Here is a 16,361-nt window from a genome sequence, read left to right as displayed (position 1 = left end):
ATAGACTAATTTTTTATTTGAGATTGTTTGTTACTTTGTCCACAGTAACACTTCCATCCCAATTTCATAAAAAAAATAAAATATTATATTCCATTCCCTAAACTCAGAACAAGCAGCCAAATAAGCACCCAACAAGGGGACACAGTTCAAGTTGTGTTCACGAATGTTACAAAGTGGTATAGTTTTGAAGTATCATTCAGAATTTAATAATACTATAGTTAATACTCGTTGTATCTCTAAAACCACCATTTCGACCAGTGATCAGTGTTTGGGTGAACAGTCAATAAGCGAGCGAGAGGAAAAAAGCAATAAAAATGCAGTCGTTTTCTGCTGTGTGGTCGTAAATTAGGCGGTGAGTGATTGATTAAAAAGTAGGAAGTTGGATGAAATTAGTACTGTAGTTCAATTTAGTTTTAAGTCGTACAATATTTATTTACACACTGTTTACTAATAGCTAGGCCGTTGTATGTGTCTTTAGTTCACCTAGTAGTTCTTCTGCAGATTTCTCATAACCAACACTGTGATTTTCAGTTGGGATTTCGAGAAACTTAACATGAATTGTTATGGCATTCATATGCACAACACCTCACCATGTTTCAACTTTTAAATACAAGTGTCTATGTCATAGCCCGTTTTATAGTCTATATTTATAGCATTTCACAGCACATACAAGTTGTTTATATCGCCATTAATCGATTCATTAATTGATCATAAATTTCATGTACAGAGTGACAAAAGACAGACCACTGCTTCCCTTTAATAAAACAACTCCCTGACAACATTACACAAGATCAGGATCTAGTGAGTGACATTTGTTTGAATGTATGCTGGTTGTCAAAAATGTAAACAAATGACGTCACAGTGTGACTACCCATAGTATACACCATGGATGCTCATTGTCAGTTGCTTTATTTACAGGTTCTAAACATCAAGCAGGGTCATTACCTGCCATACATGTATGCTGACTAACCAGGGCCAGAGAGGTTTTATATCAGTTACCGAAAACCTGAGTTATACCTTGCTTCAGCCAATCAGATGGCTAGATTCAGACAAACTATAAAATAAGAATCATTGAACACTGTGTGCTGATTGCTGTATGACATCATTGCCATCATGGAAACCACCTCTAGTATATTCCAAGCTATGCTGAATGTTAAATTTTTATTTTGGCACTGTATTTGTGTTTTCTTAAACAGAACTCCATTTGGAATCACAACCAGGCTGTCTGCGGTGGCATTGGCTGTAGGGGGTGGAATGAATACGTTTCCACTTTACATAAGTCAGACTGCTGTACAAAGATATGCTGCATCTAAATCATTACGTCAAGCACAAATGTGAGTCGGCAATATTATTCTGTTATTACCGTATCATGGTTGACATAAAGATAAAGTGTTGGTATATGTTAATGTGGAATCTAACTTTGTGTTAATGGAGTGATTTCAATAAGACAGTTCATGTGTCATTTCATTTCATCTATTCTATTTTTCTTTCACAGTGCAGTGGCTTTAAATTTGCCTTTTCAACTAATAATGTTACCCATGGTGTACTTCACTGGGCTTGTCCTCTATGCTTTCTATAATAGTAAGTCTCAGTATGTCCCTGTTTATTTATTATTCAACAAAGTATACCCTGTTTTTTTAGTTGTTTTTTTTGTAAACTGAGACAACATATGAGATGTATAAAGTCATGCTACTATCGGGTGGTTCACAGTTTAAATATCATGTTGTAACTACTAGCAAACTAACATTAGAATACATGACTGCCTGTAAATGTGCCAATCTGATTGGCTGTCATGTTCATGTGATATAATTGGTAATGCATTTGACGGAATGTTCTCAGAATGCTGGGTAATTTAACAATTTGTATGTTTGTTTCAGATGCCATGACTCCACTGATGCCACCACTGAATTACACAATGGCCAACTACTCCTACCATTCTGGTAAGTGTGACACAATTTACACACAACGTTCTGTGGCATGACAGTAGCTACATGCAGTAACTGAAACTATAGATGTAGACAAGTATACTAATAAATGACCTTCATAATGAATGACTCATCCATGTAGAGCAAAAGAAACCAGCATTAAAAGGTAATATCCACTAGAGGGCGCTATAAACATTTCACTAATCCATGGCTTTGATCTCAACTTGAATGAAGAACTCTACCTCTCGCAAAACATTTTAGAATTTTAAAAAAGGGTCAATTTTAATATACTTAATTAAGTTAACATTCCCAGTACAACATTCCTTATGAATTAATTAAAAATGCACATAAACCAAAAAATGTTTTTTTTGAATACTGGATCATTAGTTGTGACTTATTTTGACCATTGACATCTGACCTTTATGTGTGGACAATTTATTACTGTATACTTTCCTGTATTTGTAATACTATATATTTAATTGTAAAGTGTATACTGAAATTGTCAATCACTGCGCTAATACTCATATTATTGTTTATTTTTGTAATACAATGATTTTATTTTTATTTATTGGAGAGAATGAACCATTGTGTTTGTGAAAAACATGATTCTTTGAAAGTATTTCTGTTTTAGTGATTGAGCATGTCTCATATCCAATTGATTTTCTTTCATATTTTCCAGATTTTATTACTGAGATGCCATATGAGGTTTTACAATCTACCACAGCTCCTAACTCATCCTTTAACATAACAGGCAGTGAGTATTTGAGTCCACTCTGTCTAATCTTAAAAATTATCTTTTCTACTGAATGATATGTGTAATGTCATGATTTAACCATATATTCAAATTATGAAGAATGCACAGATAGGTTAAAAAAAAATATTACGAAATTGGCACAACACATGTGAACAAAGCTTTGTTAAACTAAAGACTCTGCTATTGTCTTACAGCAATGTACAACAACAGTACATTATACACTTTTGACAAGAGTGTTTTTGTGACAAACATTTACCAATTTACCTGCAGCAATCTGTTTCAAATCTGACAGCTGGAATTTTCTTATATTTATTTTGACAGATTTTAGCTTAGCCACATCATCTGTTTTAGAAAATGGAATTGAACCAAGATATGTGCCAGATTACTCCTCAGCTGATCAGGTAATGACATATGAGTGTTGATGTAGTGTTGTGACCTTTAACCTGATACATATGAGTGTTGATGTAGTGTTGTGACCTTCAACCTGATACATATGAGTGTTGATGTAGTGTTGTGACCTTCAACCTGATACATATGAGTGTTGATGTAGTGTCGTGACCTTCAACCTGATACATATGAGTGTTGATGTAGTGCCGTGACCTTCAACCTGATTCATATGAGTGTTGATGTAGTGTCGTGACCTTCAACCTGATACATACGAGTGTTGATGTAGTGTTGTGACCTTCAACCTGATACATATGAGTGTTGATGTAGTGTTGTGACCTTCAACCTGATACATATGAGTGTTGATGTAATGTCGTGACCTTCAACCTGATACATATGAGTGTTGATGTAGTGTCGTGACCTTCAACCTGATACATACGAGTGTTGATGTAGTGTTGTGACCTTCAACCTGATACATATGAGTGTTGATGTAGTGTTGTGACCTTCAACCTGATACATATGAGTGTTGATGTAGTGTTGTGACCTTCAACCTGATACATATGAGTGTTGATGTAGTGTCGTGACCTTTAACCTGATACATATGAGTGTTGATGTAGTGCCGTGACCTTCAGCCTGATACATACGAGTGTTGATGTAGTGTTGTGACCTTCAACCTGATACATATGAGTGTTGATGTAGTGTTGTGACCTTCAACCTGATACATATGAGTGTTGATGTAGTGTCGTGACCTTCAACCTGATACATATGAGTTTTGATGTAGTGTTGTGACCTTCAACCTGATACATATGAGTGTTGATGTAGTGCCGTGACCTTCAACCTGATACATATGAGTTTTGATGTAGTGTCGTGACCTTCAACCTGATACATATGAGTTTTGATGTAGTGTCGTGACCTTCAACCTGATACATATGAGTGTTGATGTAGTGTCGTGACCTTCAACCTGATACATATGAGTGTTGATGTAGTGTCGTGACCTTCAGCCTGATACATACGAGTGCTGATGTAGTGTTGTGACCTTCAACCTGATACATATGAGTGTTGATGTAGTGTCGTGACCTTCAACCTGATACATATGAGTGTTGATGTAGTGTCGTGACCTTCAACCTGATACATATGAGTGTTGATGTAGTGTCGTGACCTTCAACCTGATACATATGAGTTTTGATGTAGTGTCGTGACCTTCAACCTGATACATATGAGTGTTGATGTAGTGTCGTGACCTTCAACCTGATACATATGAGTGTTGATGTAGTGTCGTGACCTTCAGCCTGATACATACGAGTGTTGATGTAGTGTTGTGACCTTCAACCTGATACATATGTGTGTTGATGTAGTGTCGTGACCTTCAACCTGATACATATGAGTGTTGATGTAGTGTCGTGACCTTCAACCTGATACATACGAGTGTTGATGTAGTGTCGTGACCTTCAACCTGATACATATGAGTTTTGATGTAGCGTTGTGACCTTCAACCTGATACATATGAGTGTTGATGTAGTGGTGTGACCTTCAACCTGGTACATATGAGTGTTGATGTAGTGTCGTGACCTTCAACCTGATACATGTGGGTGTTGATGTAGTGTTGTGGCCTTCAACCTGATACATATGAGTGTTGATGTAGTGTCATGACCTTTAACCTGATACATATGAGTGTTGATGTAGTGTCGTGACCTTCAACCTGATACATATGAGTTTTGATGTAGTGTCCTGACCTTCAACCTGATACATATGAGTGTTGATGTAGTGGTGTGACCTTCAACCTGATACATATGAGTGTTGATGTAGTGTCGTGACCTTCAACCTGATTCATATGAGTGTTGATGTAGTGTCGTGACCTTCAACCTGATTCATATGAGTATTGATGTAGTGTCGTGACCTTCAACCTGATTCATATGAGTATTGATGTAGTGTCGTGACCTTCAACCTGATTCATATGAGTGTTGATGTAGTGTTGTGTCCTTCAACCTGATACATATGAGTGTTGATGCAGTGCCGTGACCTTCAACCTGACACATATGAGTGTTGATGTAGTGTCGTGACCTTCAACCTGATTCATATGAGTGTTGATGTAGTGTCGTGACCTTCAACCTGATACATATGAGTTTTGATGTAGTGTTGTGACCTTCAACCTGATACATATGAGTGTTGATGTAGTGCCGTGACCTTCAACCTGATACATATGAGTGTTGATGTAGTGTTGTGACCTTCAACCTGATACATATGAGTGTTGATGTAGTGCCGTGTCCTTCAACCTGATACATATGAGTATGATGTGCCGTGACCTTCAACCTGATACATATGAGTGTTGATGTAGTGTCGTGACCTTCAACCTGATACATATGAGTGTTGATGTAGTGCCGTGACCTTCAACCTGATACATATGAGTGTTGATGTAGTGTTGTGACCTTCAACCTGATACATATGAGTGTTGATGTAGTGCCGTGTCCTTCAACCTGATACATATGAGTATGATGTGCCGTGACCTTCAACCTGATACATATGAGTGTTGATGTAGTGTCGTGACCTTCAACCTGATACATATGAGTGTTGATGTAGTGTCGTGACCTTCAACCTGATTCATATGAGTATTGATGTAGTGTCGTGACCTTCAACCTGATTCATATGAGTATTGATGTAGTGTCGTGACCTTCAACCTGATTCATATGAGTGTTGATGTAGTGTTGTGTCCTTCAACCTGCTACATATGAGTGTTGATGTAGTGCCGTGACCTTCAACCTAACACATATGAGTGTTGATGTAGTGTCGTGACCTTCAACCTGATTCATATGAGTGTTGATGTAGTGTCGTGACCTTCAACCTGATACATATGAGTGTTGATGTAGTGTCGTGACCTTCAGCCTGATACATACGAGTGTTGATGTAGTGTTGTGACCTTCAACCTGATACATATGAGTGTTGATGTAATGTCGTGACCTTCAACCTGATACATATGAGTGTTGATGTAGTGTCGTGACCTTCAACCTGATACATACGAGTGTTGATGTAGTGTCGTGACCTTCAACCTGATACATGTGGGTGTTGATGTAGTGTTGTGGCCTTCAACCTGATACATATGAGTGTTGATGTAGTGTCATGACCTTTAACCTGATACATATGAGTGTTGATGTAGTGTCGTGACCTTCAACCTGATACATATGAGTTTTGATGTAGTGTCGTGACCTTCAACCTGATACATATGAGTGTTGATGTAGTGGTGTGACCTTCAACCTGATACATATGAGTGTTGATGTAGTGTCGTGACCTTCAACCTGATTCATATGAGTGTTGATGTAGTGTCGTGACCTTCAACCTGATTCATATGAGTGTTGATGTAGTGTCGTGTCCTTCAACCTGATACATATGAGTGTTGATGTAGTGCCGTGACCTTCAACCTGATACATATGAGTGTTGATGTAGTGTCGTGACCTTCAACCTGATTCATATGAGTGTTGATGTAGTGTTGTGACCTTCAACCTGATACATATGAGTTTTGATGTAGTGTTGTGACCTTCAACCTGATACATATGAGTGTTGATGTAGTGCCGTGACCTTCAACCTGATACATATGAGTTTTGATGTAGTGTTGTGACCTTCAACCTGATACATATGAGTGTTGATGTAGTGTCGTGACCTTCAACCTGATACATATGAGTTTTGATGTAGTGTCGTGACCTTCAACCTGATACATATGAGTTTTGATGTAGTGTTGTGACCTTCAATCTGATACATATGAGTGTTGATGTAGTGCCGTGACCTTCAACCTGATACATACGAGTGTTGATGTAGTGTCGTGACCTTCAACCTGGTTCATATGAGTGTTGATGTAGTGTCGTGACCTTCAACCTGATACATATGAGTGTTGATGTAGTGTCGTGACCTTCAACCTGATACATATGAGTTTTGATGTAGTGTCGTGACCTTCAACCTGATACATATGAGTGTTGATGTAGTGTCGTGACCTTCAACCTGATACATATGAGTGTTGATGTAGTGTCGTGACCTTCAACCTGATACATATGAGTGTTGATGTAGTGCCGTGACCTTCAACCTGATACATATGAGTGTTGATGTAGTGTCATGACCTTCAACCTGATACATATGAGTGTTGATGTAGTGTCGTGACCTTCAACCTGATTCATATGAGTGTTGATGTAGTGTCGTGACCTTCAACCTGATACATATGAGTGTTGATGTGGTGTCGTGACCTTAAACCTGATACATATGAGTTTTGATGTAGTGTCGTGACCTTCAACCTAATACATATGAGTGTTGATGTAGTGTCGTGACCTTCAACCTGATACATATGAGTGTTGATGTAGTGTCGTGACCTTCAACCTGATACATATGAGTGTTGATGTAGTGCCGTGACCTTCAACCTGATGCATATGAGTGTTGATGTAGTGTCGTGACCTTCAACCTGATACATATGAGTGTTGATGTAGTGCCGTGACCTTCAACCTGATACATACGAGTGTTGATGTAGTGTCGTGACCTTCAACCTGATACATATGAGTGTTGATGTAGTGTCGTGACCTTCAACCTGATACATATGAGTGTTGATGTAGTGTCGTGACCTTCAACCTGATTCATATGAGTGTTGATGTAGTGTTGTGACCTTCAACCTGGTGCATATGAGTTTTGATGTAGTGTTGTGACCTTCAACCTGATACATATGAGTGTTGATGTAGTGCCGTGACCTTCAACCTGATACATATGAGTGTTGATGTAGTGTCGTGACCTTCAACCTGATACATATGAGTGTTGATGTAGTGTAGTGACCTTCAACCTGATTCATATGAGTGTTGTAGTGTCGTGACCTTCAACCTGATTCATATGAGTGTTCATGTAGTGTCGTGACCTTCAACCTGATACATATGAGTTTTGATGTAGTGTTGTGACCTTCAATCTGATACATATGAGTGTTGATGTAGTGCCGTGACCTTCAACCTGATACATATGAGTGTTGATGTAGTGCCGTGACCTTCAACCTGATACATATGAGTGTTGATGTAGTGTCGTGACCTTCAACCTGATTCATATGAGTGTTGATGTAGTGTCGTGACCTTCAACCTGATACATATGAGTGTTGATGTAGTGTCGTGACCTTCAACCTGATACATATGAGTGTTGATGTAGTGTCGTGACCTTCAACCTGATACATATGAGTTTTGATGTAGTGTCGTGACCTTCAACATGATACATATGAGTGTTGATGTAGTGTCATGACCTTCAACCTGATACATATGAGTGTTGATGTAGTGCCGTGACCTTCAACCTGATACATATGAGTGTTGATGTAGTGTCATGACCTTCAACCTGATACATATGAGTGTTGATGTAGTGCCGTGACCTTCAACCTGATACATATGAGTGTTGATGTAGTGTCGTGACCTTCAACCTGATTCATATGAGTGTTGATGTAGTGTCGTGACCTTCAACCTGATACATATGAGTGTTGATGTAGTGTCGTGACCTTCAACCTGATACATATGAGTGTTGATGTAGTGTCGTGACCTTCAACCTGATACATATGAGTATGATGTAATCTCGTGAGATCTGTACATGTGCAAATAACAAATGGTGTACGCAAGAACATCAGCACAACACTTGTAAACGATAAGCTTGGGAATAAAACATTGTACTATTTGTTATGCTAAGGACTGTAGCCGTGTCTTACAACAGTACAGTTACTTGCATCAATGAATGCCATGATATTGTGAGGTTATCAAAATCACTTGTTCTTGGGGTTTGTAGGAGTGGTATGTACAAGACTGGTTAGAAGACTGATAAACTTGCATGATTTGATCATTCTTTATTCAGTAGCAATGGAGTAGAACACCAAGTCATGTTTCATGCTAGAATTAACATAACAGCTGTGTACCATGTAAACAACTTGGCAGACCATGCATATTACATTTCCCATGATGCATTTGTAATCCTGGGGATTGCAGATCCACGGTTTAATTTAGACAATACAGCCCATGACTAACTCCCATTGCCCTCAATAGTGAGATAATTGTAATTCAGTGAAGGTGTGCTTTCAAGTGTGATTGTGCAATTGAGGTAGTATATTTACTGTGGCAATCCGATTTTTATTTTTTCTGTTTAAAGCGGGATTGTGAGTTTCATTAACCTGTGGTCCCTGTGAAAATGGAACAAGTCCACTTTCACAAGGCAGGTTAGTGAAACCCTGGAAGATAAACTTGTATTCAGTAGTTCTACTAGTAGAAAGGTTTCTAGGTGTAATCAGTAAAAATAATCGTTCTTGCACAGCATCGTTATATTTTTTTCATCAAAAATGGTCCAAAATAAATTTTAAAAAGAAGTCCAAACTGCTGTTAAGCCAGTAGAATGTAATCCTCCCTGATGGTATTTTGTTTGGTCGAAATCAAACAATTAATTTTGTTCTTCCAGTAAGTGCAGAAATATATACTACCGGGTAGTACTCTAATAGGGTGGCACTACGGCGTTGACGTCCAGCTTGTACAGCGACACCTGTACACGGACAAACAGAGCCCTATCACTATCAAGGTACCACAGAACCATGGCTATACCAAACGTAGCATGCCTCTTTTTTAGCTCTGCTGTTGACTTTGTCGAGCGGAGCTTATCATATAAGTGATTGTTCGTTGGTGTTGTCTGTGTCAATGTTTTACTTTTTCGACTTCTTGAAAACAAGCCTGAATGCTTTGAAACTTTGTGTATATGTACTGTGGGTAGTCCTCTCTCAGATTTGTTCATTTTGTAATGATATCTTTAATTTTCTAATTTTGGTGAATATTTCTGTAAATTTTGGTAAAAAGTGATATTTTCAACTTCTTGTTAAAAACCACAAGTCCAATTGCTTTGATATTACATATATATATAGGTACTACAGGTAGATCTCCCTCAGATTTGTTCATTTCATGACGATATCTTCAATTCTCTAATTTTGATGAATATTTTTGTCATTTTTAGTCAAAAGTGATATTTTGGAATTCTTAAAAACGGCAAGTTTGATTTCTTTGATATTACATATGTAGGTACTACATGTGGATCTCTCTCAGATTTATTCATTTCGTGTTGATATCTTCAATTCTCTGATTTTAATGAATATTTTTGTCATTTTTTGTAAAAAGTGATATTTTCGACTTCTTGTTGAAAACAGCAAGTCCGATTGCTTTGATACTATACATATTGTTCATTTTCTAATGATATCTTCAGTTCTTTCAGTTCAGTTCTTTAATTGAAATGTGCATTGCTAACAGTGTAGCTATCTCAGCCGACAGGCTGCTTGTTTAGATATTTCACTATAAACCGAATGATTACTAATATTTTCATAAATGCTGAAACCAAATGCGTATTTCTTTAACTTGTCTGAGAAATGTCACAAAACACTAAAGTGTGTTCATGTTTCTCGTCTAGACTGGGCATACCATTTATAGCATAGGGTTGGGAAATGCAATTACATATAAATATGAGAATTACTTTTATTTGGACTTATTTGCAAAGTAATTAATAACTGTTGACTTGGATGAAATTTCTGTACATTTTTTCTTACTTTTGTTTGATAAATATAAGTTTTAAAGCGATATTTTCGGCGAGACATATTGTTATTGCATCAAGAGTTTGCGTACGGTCGAAAACAAAGTTAATGAGCTTATGATTGGGAAAGTACATTATATTACTAACCTTTAGCAAATGAGTTCAGAACTAAACATTCACTGTGATGTGACTTTTTACAAATTTTTGTTTTACTTTTCAGATTATGGTATACTTTGTGAGTTCACAGTTTGGTGTAATTCCAGGTCTACAGGGTCTGTTTGTTGCATGTATCTTTGCAGGAACTTTAAGGTAAGCAGCATAGAACTTTTATTATCTGTATCATATCCATATCACTCATCAATCATATATCTTGTATCATATCCATATCACTCTCATCAATCATATATCTTGTATCATATCCATATCACTCTCATCAATCATATATCTTGTATCATCCATATCACTCTCATCAATCATATATCTTGTATCATATCCATATCACTCATCAATCATATATCTTGTATCATATCCATATCACTCATCAATCATATATCTTGTATCATATCCATATCACTCATCAATCATATATCTTGTATCATATCCATATCTCTCATCAATCATATATCTTGTATCATATCCATATCACTCTCATCAATCATATATCTTGTATCATCCATATCACTCTCATCAATCATATATCTTGTATCATATCCATATCACTCTCATCAATCATATATCTTGTATCATCCATATCACTCTCATCAATCATATATCTTGTGTCATATCCATATCACTCTCATCAATCATATATCTTGTATCATCCATATCACTCTCATCAATCATATATCTTGTATCATATCCATATCACTCTCATCAATCATATATCTTGTATCATATTCATATCACTCTCATCAATCATATATCTTGTATCATATCCATATCACTCTCATCAATCATATATCTTGTATCATATCCATATCACTCATCAATCATATATCTTGTATCATATCCATATCACTCTCATCAATCATATATCTTGTATCATATCCATACCACTCTCATCAATCATATATCTTGTATCATATCCATATCACTCTCATCAATCATATATCTTGTATCATCCATATCACTCATCAATCATATATCTTGTATCATATCCATATCACTCTCACCAATCATATATCTTGTATCATATCCATATCACTCTCATCAATCATATATCTTGTATCATCCATATCACTCTCATCAATCATATATCTTGTATCATATCCATATCACTCTCATCAATCATATATCTTGTATCATCCATATCACTCTCATCAATCATATATCTTGTATCATATCCATATCACTCTCATCAATCATATATCTTGTATCATATCCATATCACTCTCATCAATCATATATCTTGTATCATCCATATCACTCTCATCAATCATATATCTTGTATCATCCATATCACTCTCATCAATCATATATCTTGTATCATATCCATATCACTCTCATCAATCATATATCTTGTATCATCCATATCACTCATCAATCATATATCTTGTATCATATCCATATCACTCTCATCAATCATATATCTTGTATCATCCATATCACTCTCATCAATCATATATCTTGTATCATATCCATATCACTCTCATCAATCATATATCTTGTATCATCCATATCACTCTCATCAATCATATATCTTGTATCATCCATATCACTCTCATCAATCATATATCTTGTATCATATCCATATCACTCTCATCAATCATATATCTTGTATCATCCATATCACTCATCAATCATATATCTTGTATCATATCCATATCACTCTCATCAATCATATATCTTGTATCATCCATATCACTCTCATCAATCATATATCTTGTATCATATCCATATCACTCTCATCAATCATATATCTTGTATCATCCATATCACTCTCATCAATCATATATCTTGTATCATATCCATATCACTCTCATCAATCATATATCTTGTATCATCCATATAACTCTCATCAATCATATATCTTGTATCATATCCATATCACTCTCATCAATCATATATCTTGTATCATCCATATCACTCTCATCAATCATATATCTTGTATCATATCCATATCACTCTCATCAATCATATATCTTGTATCATATCCATATCACTCTCATCAATCATATATCTTGTATCATATCCATATCACTCATCAATCATATATCTTGTATCATCCATATCACTCTCATCAATCATAAGTCTTGAATCATATTCATATCACTCTCATCAATCATATATCTTGTATCATCCATATCACTCTCATCAATCATATATCTTGTATCATCCATATCACTCTCATCAATCATATATCTTGTATCATCCATATCACTCTCATCAATCATATATCTTGTATCATATCCATATCACTCTCATCAATCATAAATCTTGTATCATCCATATCACTCTCATCAATCATATATCTTGTATCATATCCATATCACTCTCATCAATCATATATCTTGTATCATATCCATATCACTCTCATCAATCATATATCTTGTATCATCCATATCACTCATCAATCATATATCTTGTATCATCCATATCACTCTCATCAATCATATATCTTGTATCATTGGCGATCCGCTCCGCTAGGATTGCCCTTATAATCACTTTTGTCGTTTTGTGTGTGTGTGTGTGTCTGTGTGTGTACATTTCCAGTGTTCACTATTATTTCTTCTGTGATTTTTTTGGCTTGGCCGATTTTGTTCAAACTTGGCAGGTAGGTCACACCTTAACCCTAGTTATGAGGAAAAATCTGAAAATTTTTTTTGGACCACCGTTGCCATAGCAACAGCAAAAAAACTGATTTTTGGATAGCTTCACGCCAAATGTATCTCCTCCTACAAATTTGGGATAAAACACTTCAGACATAGCTCATTCTACTCAGCTTGAGTGTGGGCACAAAGTTACCATTTGAATTTTTGATATCTGTTTTCATTACCGAGAAATTTGACCCTAAAGTTGGGGTAACTTTTCACCAGCAACGGCTTTTAACTCCTCTGTGATTGTTTCGGCTCGGCCGGTTTTGTTCATACTTCACAGGTAGGTCGTGCCGTCACTAATTGGAAAACAATCCTGGCCCACCATTGCCATTGCAACATCCAAAAACTGATTTTTGAATACTTTCGCCCCAAATGTATTACCTCCTACCAGTTTTATCGGTGTCGCTGGGTGTATATGATAAAGGGAATTTGTGCAACCAAATTTGCCGAGTTCGCAGTTTTTCGCCAATAAAAAAATAACTAAGGCAACAACTCACGGTTTTTCAGCATTTTTGTAATAAAGACATTATTCTCCATCAATAATCCGCCCAAAACAGGAACATTTCTACTAATTCTTGTGTTTTTTCGACGTTTTTCGAAAAACCTGCGATTAGGCTGTGAAAGTAGAACATTCCGGAGGGGGCGAAATGGAAGAGCCATATTTAACGCATAAAAATAGAACGCGTATTTTGACCTCTATGCGGTCGTCGCCAAAGAGCCCCGCGTCCATCGCCTGGCAATGCTCTTTCGTTTCACCAGTTGCGTTTTTTTAGCTAAAATTTGGGCAGTACTGTCAGTCACGAAAATTGATGAATAAATTAATACACATAAAATATGAATCACGGGCTAATTCAATGGTCACCGAACACTCCACTGTGGCAAGATAGTAGCGTACTGTATATTTGACCCAGATTTGACAAGCGTGGTACAGTTTTTTGCGCGTGTCCGTAATAACGCGCACAAAGGATTGTGGGACAGAGTCCTTTATTTGCTAGCATTCTTGACTTTTGACTGCAGTTCTTTTTTATATTTTAGAGTAAATGCTTTTGATATGCTCTTAGGTTTCTTAATATCCGTCTGAAATTCTGGACTGTGGTCATATTTTTCGATTAGGAGTCGTATATTTAAATAACTCACTGTGACTAATGTTTTGCATTATGAAGTATATTTTTATGAAGGTCAACACACTGTACTTTAGGTAAATATTTACCATCTCGTTATTTCATTATTTCGCTTTCCAGCATTTACAGGAAACGCTTCATTCTAGAAAATGCTATCGCAAAACTGTTGGAAATAATAAATGTAACAGCAGAATACGTCCTAGCACAGTCACTCGATTAGGAGAGTGATTGTGGTCCTAGTAATAAACTAAGTGACTTCCAAAAACTGAATGGTGTTTGCGAACTTCGTATTAGTTATAAACCGACATTAGCTTCACGTTTATGTCACACCATGGAAACAGCCAAAAACATGGTGCTTGTTTTTGAGCGGAGCAGATCGCCAACCAGCCTACCGGCTTGTATCCATATCACTCTCATCAATCATATATCTTGTATCATATCCATATCACTCTCATCAATCATATATCTTGTATCATCCATATCACTCATCAATCATATATCTTGTATCATCCATATCACTCTCATCAATCATATATCTTGTATCATATCCATATCACTCTCATCAATCATATATCTTGTATCATCCATATCACTCTCATCAATCATATATCTTGTATCATATCCATATCACTCTCATCAATCATATATCTTGTATCATATCCATATCACTCTCATCAATCATATATCTTGTATCATATCCATATCACTCTCATCAATCATATATCTTGTATCATATCCATATCACTCTCATCAATCATATATCTTGTATCATATCCATATCACTCTCATCAATCATATATCTTGTATCATATCCATATCACTTTTTGTGAATCTGCTTTCTTTGAATAGTACAATGTCATCAGGTTTGAACGCGTTGATAGCCGTCACGTTAGAAGATATCATAAAGCCATTCAGAAGATGGAGAGCATCTCGTTGCCATAGTGAAGTACACCAAAATGATGCTAGGGATACACTGGTGTCAAAAGTAATGAGTATGTATCTTTGTATTCTCCTCTATGGGGCCAAGTTTGGAGTTCTCTGGTTGCTTGGTTACCGTGTGTGCTCCAATACTCCATTGCCAGACTTTATATACATGTTCTGTTTTTAAGGTAGCGAGACTATTATTTGTGTTGAAAATTACGATTTTCACATTTATTTATTAATTGATGAAATGCACTATAAACTTTCATGTGATAAAGTCAACATAACATAGAATGTCATGTAAGTTGGTTAAAATGTAGATTTTCTGAAGGGAGGCAAGGCAGCCTCAGTAGTGTTTTCCAAAATCAATAACACAGGTTTAATCTGTGTGCCTATAAGTTTCAAAGATAAACTCAAGACAAAGCATTGTTAGGATGTGTTATCAGTAGCTATCTGACACACAATTACTACGTTCACGTTACGGAATCTCGGCACGTGCCGAAATTTTTAATCAGTTGTGTTTGCAGAGGGATTACAGCAGTTGTGTTCACGTTATTCAGGACCCACTTAGGACCGACTGGGCTCGGGCCGAAATCACGCTCTCATTCGTCGATCTGTTGGCACAAACGATACGCATATGATGATAATAATAATAATTGTTATAGTGAAATTATATCCATTTGTTGCAATGGTGTTTATTACGAGCCATCGTGCACATGAACGGCAAAGAAGATTCGAAACACAATTATTTTGTTCACGAAAATATAGGTTGTAGCAGCACATAAATATGCGTCGCTGATGACGGTTTGCATTCAATACTTCAGCATCCGACCATCTACTAGTATATCTGAATTTCCTGTCATCGTCATTTTATGCTAGTATCAATCAACTTATG

At 36.5% G+C, this 16,361-nt stretch overlaps 1 protein-coding gene across 1 annotated transcript in view; it reads left to right on the top strand.

The window, feature by feature from the left end:
* The window catches only part of LOC102809220 (sodium-coupled monocarboxylate transporter 1-like), a 34,464-nt gene that overhangs the window by 9,662 nt on the left and 8,441 nt on the right, over window positions 1–16,361 (top strand). Inside the window, exons 6-12 of the mRNA XM_006817771.3 lie at window positions 1,197–1,334; window positions 1,496–1,581; window positions 1,878–1,940; window positions 2,605–2,679; window positions 3,001–3,080; window positions 10,829–10,917; window positions 15,395–15,537. Of these exons, the coding sequence (XP_006817834.2) occupies window positions 1,197–1,334; window positions 1,496–1,581; window positions 1,878–1,940; window positions 2,605–2,679; window positions 3,001–3,080; window positions 10,829–10,917; window positions 15,395–15,537 (674 nt within the window). The remainder of the gene's footprint in view (window positions 1–1,196; window positions 1,335–1,495; window positions 1,582–1,877; window positions 1,941–2,604; window positions 2,680–3,000; window positions 3,081–10,828; window positions 10,918–15,394; window positions 15,538–16,361) is intronic.

The sequence above is a fragment of the Saccoglossus kowalevskii genome, chromosome 2, assembly GCF_978046115.1.
Source record: "Saccoglossus kowalevskii chromosome 2, keSacKowa6.1, whole genome shotgun sequence".
NCBI lineage: Eukaryota > Metazoa > Hemichordata > Enteropneusta > Harrimaniidae > Saccoglossus > Saccoglossus kowalevskii.
This window is presented reverse-complemented; position numbering and strand designations above follow the sequence as displayed.